Source organism: Cyanistes caeruleus, chromosome 17, assembly GCF_971803275.1.
Source record: "Cyanistes caeruleus chromosome 17, bCyaCae1.hap1.1, whole genome shotgun sequence".
Lineage (NCBI taxonomy): Eukaryota > Metazoa > Chordata > Aves > Passeriformes > Paridae > Cyanistes > Cyanistes caeruleus.
In genome coordinates, this window is record NC_141717.1 from 1,807,772 (window position 1) to 1,821,758 (window position 13,987).

General features: G+C 58.9%; 1 protein-coding gene across 16 annotated transcripts in view; it reads right to left on the bottom strand.

Moving 5' to 3' along the window:
* Positions 1–879: 879 nt before the first annotated feature.
* CAPN15 (calpain 15) overlaps positions 880–13,987 on the bottom strand; it is a 55,176-nt gene continuing 42,068 nt past the window's right edge. For 10 of the 16 annotated variants that reach the window (XM_086854557.1, XM_086854548.1, XM_086854560.1 and 7 more), the window contains 11 exons: positions 12,339–13,833; positions 8,858–9,066; positions 8,466–8,649; positions 5,594–5,817; positions 4,582–4,707; positions 3,811–3,963; positions 3,496–3,657; positions 2,627–2,853; positions 2,285–2,445; positions 1,864–2,042; positions 880–1,490 (listed from right to left, as the gene is read on the bottom strand). In XM_086854557.1, the coding sequence (XP_086710683.1) occupies positions 1,313–1,490; positions 1,864–2,042; positions 2,285–2,445; positions 2,627–2,853; positions 3,496–3,657; positions 3,811–3,963; positions 4,582–4,707; positions 5,594–5,817; positions 8,466–8,649; positions 8,858–9,066; positions 12,339–13,811 (3,276 nt within the window). In that variant the 5' untranslated portion in view covers positions 13,812–13,833 and the 3' untranslated portion in view covers positions 880–1,312. Of the gene's footprint in view, positions 1,491–1,856; positions 2,043–2,284; positions 2,446–2,626; positions 2,854–3,495; positions 3,658–3,810; positions 3,964–4,581; positions 4,708–5,593; positions 5,818–8,465; positions 8,650–8,857; positions 9,067–12,338; positions 13,834–13,987 lie in introns of all 16 variants that reach the window. The other 6 variants (XM_086854562.1, XM_086854556.1, XM_086854554.1 and 3 more) reach the window with 1 other exon arrangement.

The window sequence follows — 13,987 nt, forward strand, 5'->3', positions numbered from 1 at the left end:
TGCAGGACCCCCCAGCACGGTCCCTGCCAGAACAGGGTCCAGCATTGCCCATCACCCCCCCTCAGCTGTAAATCCACACAGCTCAGGCAGGAGATGGTAGAGGGGAACCCCAAAACACACACACACACACACACACACACACACACACACACACACACACACACACCATGTCAGAGAGCCACAATGCCCTGAAAATGTGGGGTGCAGCTCCCTCCAGGATCAGCCCCCACCTCAGAGCACCCACAGGGCCAGTGGCACCCCGAGGTGCAGCCCTCGCCTTGTGCTCACTGCCTCCCACAGCCCTTGGGCTCTGGAGGAGTGGGCTCTCCTCATCTCCCCCAGAACCACCCCCTCCCCAGCTCATGGACTCGTGGTAGCTCCAGGGAACTGCTCCCTGACCCCGGGTCTGTACCTGCTGCCCACCCTCCCTGCATGGGGCATGGGAGGCCCACAGGGCAGTGCCAGGGGGCTGAGCCCAGCTGGGGCCATGGCTTCTCTCCAGGCACTGCTCCCCCCGGCCGCCTTTGCATAGTAACACTTGTGTGACAGGGACAGGGGCCCTGGTGCCACAGCCCCTGCCAGCAGCACCCCGAGGCCTCGCTCCCCACCCGGAGCCAGGGAGCAGGTGGTGAAACCTCTGAGTTTCACCCCAATTACAGCAAAACCCCCTCAGCAGCAGCTTTCTGCAACAACCCTGTGCCCTCTCCCCCCAGGCCCAGCACCCAGGTTGGGTAGTGTCCCTGGCATGGGTGGCACCATGGCAGCATGACCCTGGCACTCCCCAGCTCAGCCTCAGCACCACGCTGGTCCTGGCAGCAGACAAGGGGGGCAACAAGACAGCAGGAAGGGCCCAGGGACAGACGGAGGGTCACACAGACGGACAGACATCAGAGGTATATTCTTCTTGCAGCGCCAGTGCCCTGGCACCACGGGAAGGGGCAGAGTCCTGAGCGTGGTGCCTGGGAAGGGTCTTGACAGCAACCTCCACCCCCTCCCTCCCCCAGAGTCCCCGGGGCGGGCAGAGGGCACCAGGCCCAGCGCAGGTACAGGGCAGGTGGGATCCTGAGACGGCCCCGTGCCCCCAACCGCTCCTCGTAAAGTGCGTGGGGGGCAGCGGTGCCAGGGCAGGGCAGCGGGCAGGGCTGGTGCTGGCCCTGAGAACTTGCCCCGGCCCCGCAGCGTGGGGCAAAGTGCTGGGGGTGCCACCCCAGCTCTGCCCCACAGCTCAGCGCTGCTGGCTCGGGGGGGCACCCTGAGCCACAGGTTCGGTGACAGGAACGGGGCAGCGGGGCAGGGAGAGGGAGGCTCTTTGTCATAGGGGCCGGGGGCCGTGCAGCCCGGCCACCTCGGGCGTGAGCAGCGGGTTGTGGGTGCCCTTCGTCAGCATCCAGTCATTGAGGAAGGCCTGAGTGGCTTTGCGGTGTGCCAGGCGGTGCGTGATGGAGAAACCGGCGTTACCCTCCAGCTGGGACAGGATCACCAACACCTGCCTGTGGAGAGAGCCACGGGCTCAGGGCACAGCCTCCACCCTGGCAATCCCACCTCTGCCCCAGCAATCCCACCTCTGCCCCAGCAATCCCACCTCTGCCCCGGCAATCCCACCTCTGCCTGGCAATCCCACCTCTGCCTGGCAATCCCACCTCTGCCCCGGCAATCCCACCTTTGTTCCAGCAACACCCCCTCTGTTCCAACAATCCACCTCCACCCCGGCAATCCCACCTTTGTTCCAGCAACCCCACCTCCACCTCAGCAACCCCACCTCTGTCTCAATAATCCCTCCCTGCCAGCCCTGGCTCTGCCTTGCTCCCAGCCTCCTGCCAGCCCCATGGCAGCCCCCGTGACCCACCCCTGCCTACCCCGGACCTGTGCAGGGGGGGGACACTGTCCTGCGTCTTGAGGCTGCCGCGTGTGGACACCACGTTGAAGCTGTCGGTGCAGTCGCACTGAACATGCAGGTAGGACTTGGGGTGCCGGTTCTCCACCACCACGATGAGCCCTGCCCAGCCGTGGGTCAGGTAGTAGCAGGTCATCCCCTCACGGCCCTGGGGCACACAGCAGGGAAGGGGATGAAGTCTCTGGGCACCCCTGTCCCAGAATCAAAACCTGCCCACTTGCTGGAGTGCCATACAGCAGTCCAGGGAGCAAAGAGGGTGGGCATCCAGGAGTGGCAGCCAGAGCTGGCACAGCCCTGCCCAACCCCTTCCCAAGGACCCCACAGGTCCAGGCTTCCTCTGGCAGCATCACCCTCCACCCCACTGCAGCCCCCACCCTGTGCCCCCCCCACCTCATGGCGCTCGCCCTTGTTCTCGGTCAGCAGGATGATGGCATCTGCCAGCGTGGTGGGCTGTGCCTCCACCTGCTCCACCATCACCAGGCGGGAGCTGTAGATGGCCAGGATGTAGCTGGAGTAATCAGTGGCTGCTCGGCTGCTGGTGGGACTGGAAGCTGCAGAGACACCCGGAGGAAGGGGGATCAGGGAACTGTCACCAAGCCCACAATCCCCAGGAGCACGGTGCTGCCGGGTTGATGCACGTGCAGCACGCAGCAGGCAACCTCCACCCTCAAGGAGATGAGGGCCAAGGGCTTTGGCACCTCTCCCTCCCCCAGGGCCCCTCCATGCCCTCACCCTGGGCAGCAGGGCCGGCCAGGGCAGCGCTCCAGTGGTTGAAGGCACAGCACACGACGGCGTATTCGCCCGGCTCCAGCATCACGTCGCAGTTGACGAACTTTTTGACGGCTCGTTTGCTGTGGGCCATCAGCCGGCCCAGGCTCAGCTTGTTCCCACTGGTGAAGGTGGCCCGGAAAACCATGATGCACAGGTCCAGCAAGTGGCTGTCCACTGTGTCTGACCTCCTGTGTCAGGCAGAAGGGTCACACGTCACCCAGGACACAGGCAGCAGATCCAGGGAACAACTTCCCACTGCCCCAAATATCCAGCCCCAGGAACCAGCCCTGCATTCAGGAGTTGGGTTCCAGCTAAACATGAGCAGATCCCAAGATTTGGAGAGATGGTGATGGGGGCTCGTCCCTGAGCTCTGTGACCCCAAGGAGTGCCATGTGGTGAGATATCAAAGTGTTTGGATTTCTTCTGGGCCCACAGAATTGTGGAATCATTAATGCTGGGAAAGTCCTCTAAGACCATCAAGTCCAACCATTAATCGAGCACTGCCAAGGTCACCACTAACCCATCTCCCCAAGTGCCACATCCATAAGGTTTTTAAATCCTTCCAGGGATGAGGACTCCATCACTGCCCTGGGCAGCTGTGCCAGGGCCTGACCACCCATTTAGTGAAGAAATTTTCCCCAATATCCCACTTAAACCTCCCCTGGCGCAACTTGAGGCCGTTTACCCTTGTCCTGTCTCAAAGCAGAGCCTGACCCCCCCCCGGCTGTCCCCTCCTGTCAGGGAGTTGTGCAGAGCCAGAAGGTCCCCCCTGAGCCTCCTTTTCTCCAGGCTGAGCCCCCCCACCAGTTTCACTGCCCTGGCCAGCTCACCTGCTGCCCTCCTGGAAAAGGGCAAACTCCAGAGCTGCGCGCTCCAACACCGTCAGCGACGTCACCGTCACCGGCCCGTTGGCCTTGTTGGGGAACATTCCCTGCACACGCACCTCGTGCCAGTCCGAATGGAGCTTGCAGATATCCACGGAGTCAAAATACCTGTGGGGAGGCCTGGCTCAGTCCCAGTGGGGCACACTGCATGCTGCAGGACACCCACGTTCCCTAGGGATGACCGCCTGCCCCGTCGTAACCCCATGGTCCGTTTTCCATCCCTGTTCCCCGCCCCACGCTCTGCCTCTGGCAGTGCCATACTTGATGAAGTCGCTGTACTCCATCCAGAAGACGCCCTCGCTGCTGCCATGGGGCATCAGGTCGTGGCGCAGGGGGAGCGGCCAGTGTGGCCACTCGTCTGACCAGCTGCCATTCCAGGAGAAGCGGCCCCAGGGATTCCGGAGACGCAGCAACCTGGGGAAGGGGAGAAGTGTCAAAGACCCAGGAGGGAGGAGAGACCCGGCCTGCCCCCCAGCAAAGGACACCACATCACTCCTGCCTTCCAAAGCCCTCACAGCATCCCAGAACTTATGTGTCAACCACATCGTGGCCCCAGAAATCCCTGTCCTGAGGCTCTGGACCTGCTGCTGCTCCCTCTGCCCTGCCCTGCCCAAAGGGCTCAGCCAGGTGTTGTGGGGAAGGGGCTCAGCAGGCTGCTGAGAGTGACATGGGTGAAATACAGCTTCCTACAGCAGCCCAGCTGTCAGGGTGGCACCCATTTCTATCCCCCCTCCATTCTCTGAGCACCTCACTGAAGTCAGAGCTCAACTCAGTCCTCTGTGTGTTGTGAGACCAGGTAAAACATTCTACCCCTGGACATGGAGCCAGCGCCAGGCAAGGACAGCTCATATGACAATGGCATTTATGTGACACCCTAGGATGGCATCATCCTTGCTGGCCATGAGGATGGGGACACCAAAGAGTCCCCAGGGTCCTGCTCACCATGCCCTCAGTTACCTGTCCCCAGAGTTCCTGCTGGGTGTGCTGGCAGGAGCAGCTGCAGTGCCATGGCAGGCTCCAGCCCGAGCTCACCTGAAGCCCTGGACATCCCGCACGTCCAGGATGGAGTAGGCGTGCCGGGGTCGGAGCCCCATGCTCTCGTAGGCCACATCATCCACCTTCATGTTGCCTCCGCCGCAGGACGCGCCCATGAGGAACCTGCACGGGGACAACAAATCCTTGGGGTCCTGCCAGGCCTGGCATGGGGGGAAGCTCATCCCTATCGCTCCAAGCATGGGACAGCTTCCTCCCAGGAGGCTCATGGATGCTCCCTCTGCAACAACACTGCTGGATCAACAGCACTCCCCAGACAGTGCCCAGCCGTGCTGGCCACAGCTCTCTCGCCTTGTCCATGTGCATGCTGAGCCTAGGCTCCAAAGAGTTTATTTGCACTGGGGAGCTTTGCCCCAAACCTCCCCTGATTTCTGCCAGGCCCTAGGGTCCTGCCCACTTCTGCAGAAAGCCATGGGGAAAGGCAGGTGGTCCATCAGCTGGACAAGTTGGCAGGGGTGAGGACACTATTTGGGGCAGGAAGTCTGCACCAGTCAGGTGTAGGAGGACACCATGTGCTGGGAGTTATCCATCTGTGTGGTCCCATACCCCAGCCTTCAGCCAGCCCAGCTGCCCTCCTGCCCAAGTGATGAGCAGGAGGTCTCTGCTTTGGCTGTGCCCCCCCAGCCCAGCACCAGCAAGGTGTCATTAACAAAGATGTCACATACGGGTGGGAGACACGCGCAGGGTCAAGCATTCACACAACAGAAAAGCTCAGAGCAAAGCCAGCGGGCTCAGTGCCGCTTCCTGACTCCTGCAAGATAGCAGTGATGTGCAGGGGAAGTTCACCAGGCTCTTGATTTCATATGAGAATTACTCACAGGAGAAATAATTTCTTAGAGCTTTGAGTGGGACTCCAGCAATGCTTCAGATGAATGGCAAGGGTGGTGTACTCCGCCCCAGCTAATGCAGTTACCCCTCTCCTGAGCCTCTAAAGACACGACTGCTCCCCCTCACCCCCCTCTCCAGAGTCCCTGCTCCTGCCTTGTCTTACCCAGCCTCCTTAGAACTCAGCATTTTGGCCCAGATGAGGTCAGTGTCAATGGGCTCCTCGCGAGGGTTAGTGGAGCTGACCTGCAGCATCAGGCTCTCGCAGGGGGCCCCTGTGAGCGTGGCCAGGCCTTCGATGGCACGCCCAGCCTGGAGGGCGAAGTACGAACCGTGCAGCTTGGCCAGCGCCTTCTCAATGAGGGCCACCCACAGCTGCTTCCTCTGGGCCTGCAGAGAGAGGGAGGGACACATCTTCACCCTGGGCAGAAAGCGGGAAAGCCCCTCACACCCATCCCTGCCAGCTGTCCTGGGGCTGGGGAAGGAAGAGCAGCAAGGCCATGCCAGGAGCTTGTCCCCTTGGCCATGGGTGACCCATTTGCTCTTTGCTCAGTGTTTGCAGAGCTCAATTCCCCTTGGGAAGAAGTCCTGGAATGAACACCCAAGAGGCCTGCATGCACCCTGGGGTGTCCAGCAGTCAGGCTGGCAGGGTGGGAGCCCCTTCCATCCACTTCAACCTGAAATTAGAACCGTTTAATAATGGAAGAGGATTCCAAGGCTCCCAGAGCTCAAGAAGCATTTGGACAACGCTCTCAAGCACAAGGTGGGATTGTTGGGGCATCCTGTGCAAATCCAGGAGTTGGACTTATGATCCTTGTGGGTCCTTTCCTACCCATTCTAGGATTCTGTGATGTGGAGCACATCTGGAACAGCTGCCTTTAACTCACACACCTCTGCAAACCCAAACCAACACCCCTGTGGCAGAGGAGGTTGCTAAGAGTGCACAGGGCCATGGGACCGATTGGATTCCACCCAGGGAACACAGACACTGCTTCAAGGACAAGCTCCAAAAACCTGGACTGGCAAAGTCCTCTACTCCAGCACAGGGAGTAACTACAAGGCCTAATTACAAGATGCAAGTTTTTTCCCAGCAAATGGGGTTTGGTATCCGGTGCTTGGAGAGCAGCAGGGAAAATTACTGGTACATTGTGCCTGTGTGACTCACAGGTGGCAGCCAAGAGCTGGCAGAGGAAAGGAGGGCAGTGAAGATTTCTTTATGATGGATAAAGAGAGCTTAAAAGTGCTTTTTGCTGGTTTTTGGGTCCCTCACTCAACAAAATCCATGTTGTTTATTTCTGCCTGAACCACAGCCAGAGAGCTCAGATAAGAGCCTGTTTTTCCTTTATTTTTAAAACTCTGATTTTCCTTTTTTATCCCCCACATCCAGCTCCCACAGCTGAACATTCAGCAGAACAATCTCATCACGATTCAGATGCCCCTGGAAACAGAGGCAAGTCCAGCCCATGTGAAAACCTCCAATCTTAAAAAAAAATTCCAAAAGCAGACTTGAAATTCATGAAAGATGGAAGGAAAAGGTAAAAACCAAGACAAGTAAATCTTATGCTGAAATAAAGAAATGCATCTGTATCCTCTGTCTACTGAGAGGCAGAATGTAGACACAAACTCATTGCTCCCTTCTCTGAAGTTTAAGTCAGACATGGCTGTGTGTCAAAACCCAGAGGACTGGTTTTGCAGAACAAAATTCAGGCCAGCAGTCCCAGTCCCTGGCTCCTCCTGATGGTGGTACTTTGTTTTCTTCAGCAGATTTTGCCCCCTGAGTTTCAATAGAGACGTTCTCAGTCTCCTTCATGGACATGACCCCAGCAAGAGCCCCTGGGCCTGGCAGGCAGGGCAAGGCCGGAAAGAGCGATGTCCTGGAGGGGCTGAGGGAGCTCCAATGATCCAAGCAGATGCCACCCCAGCGTGCTCAGAGCAACTGGGCACTGGCTTGGAACAGGCTGCTCCATGTGCCATCCCCTCCCTCTTCATAGTCCCTCCCTGGCAAAGCCAAGATGCCAGACCTCCCCTCAGAGGAAAGAAACAGCTTTCCCTCAGTCCCTCACAGTGCAAAACACAGGTTATAATGTTTTCCTTTTATATGAAGAGTAAGGGATGTTTTCCCTGCCAGTGGCTGTGGTGCAAGGAGGGGTGAGAGAAAAGAAACTGTAAATGAAACTCCTTCACTGCAGCCTGGGGAATGCCAAAAGGGGTCTAAACAGATGGATATTATGGCCTTAAAGAGTTCAGCTGTCTTGAGGACACAGCAAAGAGCAGTGTCCTGAGCTGCAAACAGGGTGCAACCAGTGCTGGATCTTCCATTTGTGTCACAGCATCCCCTGGCAGCTCCGGACTTGGGGCAGCTGGGAAGTACCTGCTGGGAAAGGACCTGGGAGTTCTGCTTGGCAGCAGCTGAACATGGGTCAGACGTGCCCAGGTGGGCAAGAAGGTCAATGGCACCTGGCACTACACTGAGGGGCTGGAGCGTGTCCAGGGAAGGGAACAGAGCTGGGAAGGGGCTGGAGCAGCAGGAGCAGCTGAGGGAGCTGGGAAAGGGGCTCAGCCTGGAGAAAAGGAGGCTCAGGGGGCCCTTCTGGCTCTGCACAACTCCCTGACAGGAGGGGACAGCTGGGGGAAGTTGGGCTCTGCTCCCAGGGAACAGGGACAGGATGAGGGGAAACAGCCTCAAGTTGCACCAAGGGAGGTCTAGATTGGATATTGGGAATATTCCTTAATGAAGGTGGTCAGGCATTGCAATGGGCTGTCCAGGGCAGTGGTGGAGTCACTGTCCCTGGAAGTGCTCGAAAACAAGTCAATGTGGTGCTTTGTGGCATGGTTTAGTGGGCAGAGGGTATTTGATCAGTGGTTGGATTTGATGATCTTTGGGGCCTCAGTGACTTCATAACTCTAAATGCAGCACAAAGTAGGGGCCTCACATGAACCCCAGCAGCGCCTCTTCCCACTGCCCCTCCTGGGAGAGCCTGGGAAGAGCCTCCCCGACCCCTGGAGCACTGCCCACCCCTGTCCCCCGCGGCACCGACCTGGGAGAAGAGCAGGTACCCGCACTCGTCGCAGGGCAGCATGTCATCCACCAGCACCGTGGTCCACGTGCCGTCCTTGCACAGCCGCACCTGGTAGGCACCCTCGGGGCACAGTGTCCTGGTGATCATCACCCTCTCCACCAGCTCGGGCCGCTCGGCCAGCACGGCCAGGGCGCTCAGGAACCTGCCGGGCAGGCGGGGCGGCCTCAGCGGGGCACGGGCGGGCAGCACGAGCTGCCCGGCCACGCAGCGCTGGCAGGGGGTGAGGCAGAGCATGGGCTACAGCCTGGGGGCATAAATGGGATTGAGTAGGGCTGAGGGGGCCGAGCTGGAGCTGGAGGAAGAGGAGGGGAAGGGGCGGGAAGGGGTCAGCCCGGCTCACTCGCCCTTACCAGCAGTTCCCCAGCAGTCCCTGCAGGATGTCCGAGGGCCGGGGGGTGCGGAACACTGACCACTTCACCGAGCGCTCCTTGAAGATGCTGCAGTTGATCTCGTGGGGCCGCAGCCACTGCTTGACCCGCTGCTGCACGCTGTCACCTTCCGGGAACCCCACGGACCTGGGCCCAGGGGGGAAACTGTCGTCTACAAAATTGACTTTGTTCTGTGAGAGCAAAAGGCAAGGACAGCATCAGTTGGAGCCACCTGGGACTGGGGGGGCCTGGAGAGCCTCCCACTGCCCCCCTGAGAGACAGCAGAGCCCCCAGCCCTCCTGCCTGGCCCAGGCAGTCCTGCAAGGGGGCAGGACTAGGCTGGTGTCTGCTGGCAGCAGCAGAGATCCTCTCTCTATGTGCTTCAGGTCCAGCATTCAGCCCTGCCTCAGGCTCACCTCTCCGGGCTGTGACTCCAATCTGCCTTTTTCTGTTTCACAGGAGCCTCCCCGGGCAGGGACCGTCTCACACCTTGTGCCGGTGCTAAAAGCTGGGCTGTGGGGTGCCTTGGCTGCCTCCAAAAGCAGCAAAGCCTGCAAGGCTGCGAGGAGGAGCCACCTGGCACACAAACACACCTCAACCCGAGCCTTGTCCCTGCTCCGGAGGGGACACGCTGGGCTTGGCAGCCCTGTGCCACCCCCCACGCACATCCATGGGGATGGGAGGGCGGCTTTTGCAATTGCATTCAGCCAGACCACAACCAGGCAAGCAATTCCAGAGCGAGTGTATCCCATGTCCCAGCTCTCCTGCAATAGCTGCTGTGTAATAAATAAACAGGATGAGTGGAAGGGCAGGTAATCCCACAGGCATTAACCACATGGATGGAAGCACAGAACTTCACCAAGTGGAGAAGGGTGGCTTTTTCAGTCTAACACAGGGTGAAATGAGAACAGGTGTTTCTTTGTTATTGTCAATTAAATGAAATTAAATTAAATTCTTTCAGCAAAAGCTGCCTCTGATTTAAATTAGCTTTATGCACGCTGCACTAGTAGTTGACCTCCACTTCTGTGGCAATCCTACCTGAATGCTTTCTTTGTGGTGCCTCAATTAGCACCTCCAGTTCCTCTTTTGTAGGAGGGTGTTTCTCAGCTAACAGCTGTTCTGCTCTCTCAGGGGAGCATCTGCCCCGTGCAGCTGAGCAGCAGCCACCATTCCAGCAGCCTCAGTTACATCCTGGCTGAGGACCTGGATGTGGCCCATCCCTGCACATGGATCTCTGGGCTCTGTAGGAATTTGCTGTGCAAGGGCCATGAGGACATGAGGGAAGGGATTCTCCCTCTCTGCTCTGCCCTTGTGAGACCCCAGTTTTGCCCATCTCTGGAGGACTCAGCACAAGAAAGATAAGGATCTGTTAGAACAGGTCCAGAGGAGGCCACAGAGATGCTCCATGGGCAGGATCCCCTCCAGGGATCTGGGAGGGCTGGAGACGTTCACATGGAGAAGGCTCCATGGAGATCTTAGAGCCCCTTCCAGTGCCTAAAAGGGGGCTGATTAATAAGAGGGAAAGCATTTTTTTCACATGGACAAGCAGTGATGGGACAAGGGGAAAGTTTTAAACTAAAAAGGGAAAAAATTAGGTTGGATACTGGGGAAAGCCTCTTCAATGTGAGGGTGGGAAGGCTCTGGCACAGGGTGCCCAGGGAAGCTGTGAGCCTGCCCCATCTGTGGAAGCGTTCAAGGGCAGGCTGGACAGGACTTGGAGTAACCTGGTCTGGTGGAAGGTGAGGTGGGTTGGCAGGGTTGGAGTGAGATGAGGTTTAAGGTCCCCTCCAAACCAAACCATTCTGACTCCATGATTCCAGTGGAAGAGGTCAGCTCTGCACTGCTCCCCAACAGAAGAGAAAGGGTAAAGCTAAAACAGGGACCACACACTGAGAAGAGTTGGAAAAGGCATCGCTGGAATAGCAGAGGAAGGAAAACCCACAGCAGGAGCTCAAGCAGAAATCCTGGCAGGGAGCAGCAAGATGGGCTGCTCCACATGACGTGGGGCAGGGGGACAACAGACGGAGGAGAACTTGGCCAGCCTGACTCCTCCAGGGGAAGGCTGAACAGCCTGGGAAGCAGAGCAGGGAGCTCGGAGGCGGCCTCGCGCCAGCCTGAGCACAGGGACGGGAGCAGCATCGCCCCTGCACTGCTGCCAGGCCTGACCTCGCACCTGAACATGTCAGAGCACAGCTGAGCTTCGGGTGGAGGGGCATTTTTGGGAGAAGGCCCACGCAGATCTAACAGCCCATTACTGGGGGGTTCAGGAGCACAACAGGCTCAGCCAAGGCTCCGACCGAGCACTGCGGGACGGGGCAAGGCAGGCTCCCCTTCCTGGCAGTGCCACGCTGCTAATTCAGCCTGGCCATCATCATGATTCATCCTTCAGGCCTGATTCCTGATGTAACAGATGTTCCCTGCCTACAAAAGAGGCTATTCACTTGCTTTAAAGACAGGGATAAGTACAATCCGGGTCTCTGCTACAAAGACACCCACGCCTGTTAGGAAGGACATATAGCAATTAAAAAAAACCACAAGCCCAAACAAGATCATTCTCAGAGCCTCCCCTCCAAGCCAAATATCTCTGTTCCCTGGACTGTGCAGTGGAGGCACAGGAATGGACACAATCCTCAGACCAGGCAGGAAAAGCCTTGTCTGTACGTCAAAATGGGACTGCAACTCCCTTTCCATCTGGTCCAGAAGAGCTGGAGGCTTCCCCCAGAAGGAGGCCAGAGAAAGCAACATTCACAGAGCTTTTAATGCCATACAGTGAAAAAAAAATGACACCATCAGAGTGGTGTTTGAGGCTGAAACCCAAGTGACTAGCCCAGACACCTCACAGAGGGAAGGTGGGTGCTGGCACGTACTCCTGAGACCTTCAGCTAGAGCCAGGTTACAGCTACAGCTCAGCTGGCCTGCCCAGAACGGGGGGAGCCATTTGTGCTGCACCTCTGTATTTGCAATACCCAAACCAAGAATGCCAAGGCCCAGCCCATGGTTCTGAAACAGCTGCAGCTGCTGGCAGTGGCAGCAGTTCCTCTGCTTGCACTCTCATCCAGAGCCTCTGCTTCTTGTGCCCCAGATTTCCTGCATCCACAGACAGCAGTGCCACCAGCAAACCTGGACACACTCCCTGCTTTTCCCCACCGCTAGACACTGGCAGGAGATGGACTGACCACCTAAAGATGTCTCCTTCCTCACAGAAGTTCTCTCTCCCTGATTTAAAATACCACTGAGTTTCAGAGTTAACAGGTTTGGCTCTAGGTTTTAGACTTCCTCACCCTTCCACCAGGTGTGGGCTGTCTTCACCCCAGAGATCATTCTGCACCAAAGTACATCTCAGTGCTAACAACCAGCATTCAGGTGTTGCCAGGGAAGATCCCTGGAACCCCAGGCATGGAAGGTGCTGCCCCAGAGTTATAGGGGAGGCAGAAAGGGAAGCCAGGAACAAGCAAGAACTCACCTCCCGGCAGAAGGTCACGATGTTTTCCCACAGGGCTTTGGCCTCGCCCTCATCTGTTTGCCTCCTCTTCTCCACGTGCATGCTCTCCCTCCTCTTGAGGGGCTTGAGGCCCTTGTGCTGGGCCACGTACTGCTGGGGGGTGTGGCAGGCGCCGCAGTGCTTGGCCTTCACCTCGTTCAGCAGGGTGCAGGCAGGACAGGCCCACTGGCCTGGCCTGTCCTGCCCGCCGGGCAGCGGGGCGGGGAAAAGCCGGGCGACCTTGCGGGCGGACGGGGCCTTGGTGCCGCAGGAGCAGCCGGCCCTGTCGCAGGCGCCGCAGTCGGGGCAGCGCGGGGCCGGCTCGGCCGGAGCCCCGTGCTCCTGGAAGCCGTGCAGCTTGGAGGAGCCGCACACCTTGCACTTCTGGGCCTGCGTGGGGTTCTTGAGGGTGCACTTGGAACAGGACCAGGTGGTGAAGTCAGGGCTGGAGGGGCTGCACGGGGTGAACCTCACGGAGTCCCCCACCAGGTTGATGGTGTCGCTGCCTTTTTGGGTGCTGCAAACCTCGCACTTGCTGGCCCCAGCGGAGTTGAGCAGGGAGCAGGAGCTGCACTTCCAGTGGGACGGACTGACCTCCATCTCCTCCTCCAGCACGCTCAGCCGTTTGTTGGACAGCAGCTCTGGGAAGCGTGTGGCGGGGGTGGCCCTGGCCTGACCTTGGGGAGAGCCCTTCTGCCCCACAGCGCCCGTAGGCGCGGGCTGGGAGCCTTCGGGGACCGGCATCTGCAGCTGTGGGGGCACCTCCCGCCGGCTTCGGGGCACAGGGTTGTTCTGGAGCCCCGGGGAGAAGGGGCTGAAGGTTGCTACCTTCTGGGCCTCTTGTTCCATAGCCACTGGGCCCTGGGCGGCCACGGCGTCACCATCAGAGATCTCTGAGGAGACTAAAGGCTGCGGGGTGGAGGGGGCCATGTGGAATCCGGCCGGGGTGATGACTTCAGGGACGACCAGCGCCTCTGGTGGGATCTTGGGCAGGGAGAGCTTGCGTGGGCCACCACAGGCGGAGCAGGAGTTGGCCACGGGCGTGTTGTGCAGGGTGCAGCGCTGGCAAGCCCAGCCGCTCTCCAGCTCTGCTTCATCAGGGCTCTTCCCCTCTGAGTCCTCACTGCTGCTTTCTGCCTTGGCAGCCTCCTCCTTGCATGTGCCCTTGGGCTCCACCAGCACGGCAGGCTTGGGCAAGATGCCGTTGATGACGGGCAAGGGGGAGCCACCGGGTCCCGGCTCTGGGGTGAAGCCACACACCTCACAGGTTTCCTTGCCCAGAAAGTTCCTGAAGGTGCAGCGGGCACAGGCCCATTTCTGTTCCTCCACGCTGAGCCGCAGGATGTGGTTGAGGTCGGGTTTCTGGCGGGGAGCCTCACAGATGGAGCACTGCCGCTGGCCCACGGGGTTCAGGAAGGTGCAGCGCGTGCAGGACCACTCACGGACAGCAGCCATGGAGCCGGGAGAGTGGGAGTGGCTGCAAGAAAGGAGACAGCGTGAGGCTGAGGGCCAACCAATATGCACTGGTACCACGTGTTTCCTGGGCTGGCATGGTCAGGACCTTGCTTCCAGGAAGGGAATGACCTTCAGTTCAGTCACTGCTCTAGAGGCACTTGCTCCTCTGGCACTGA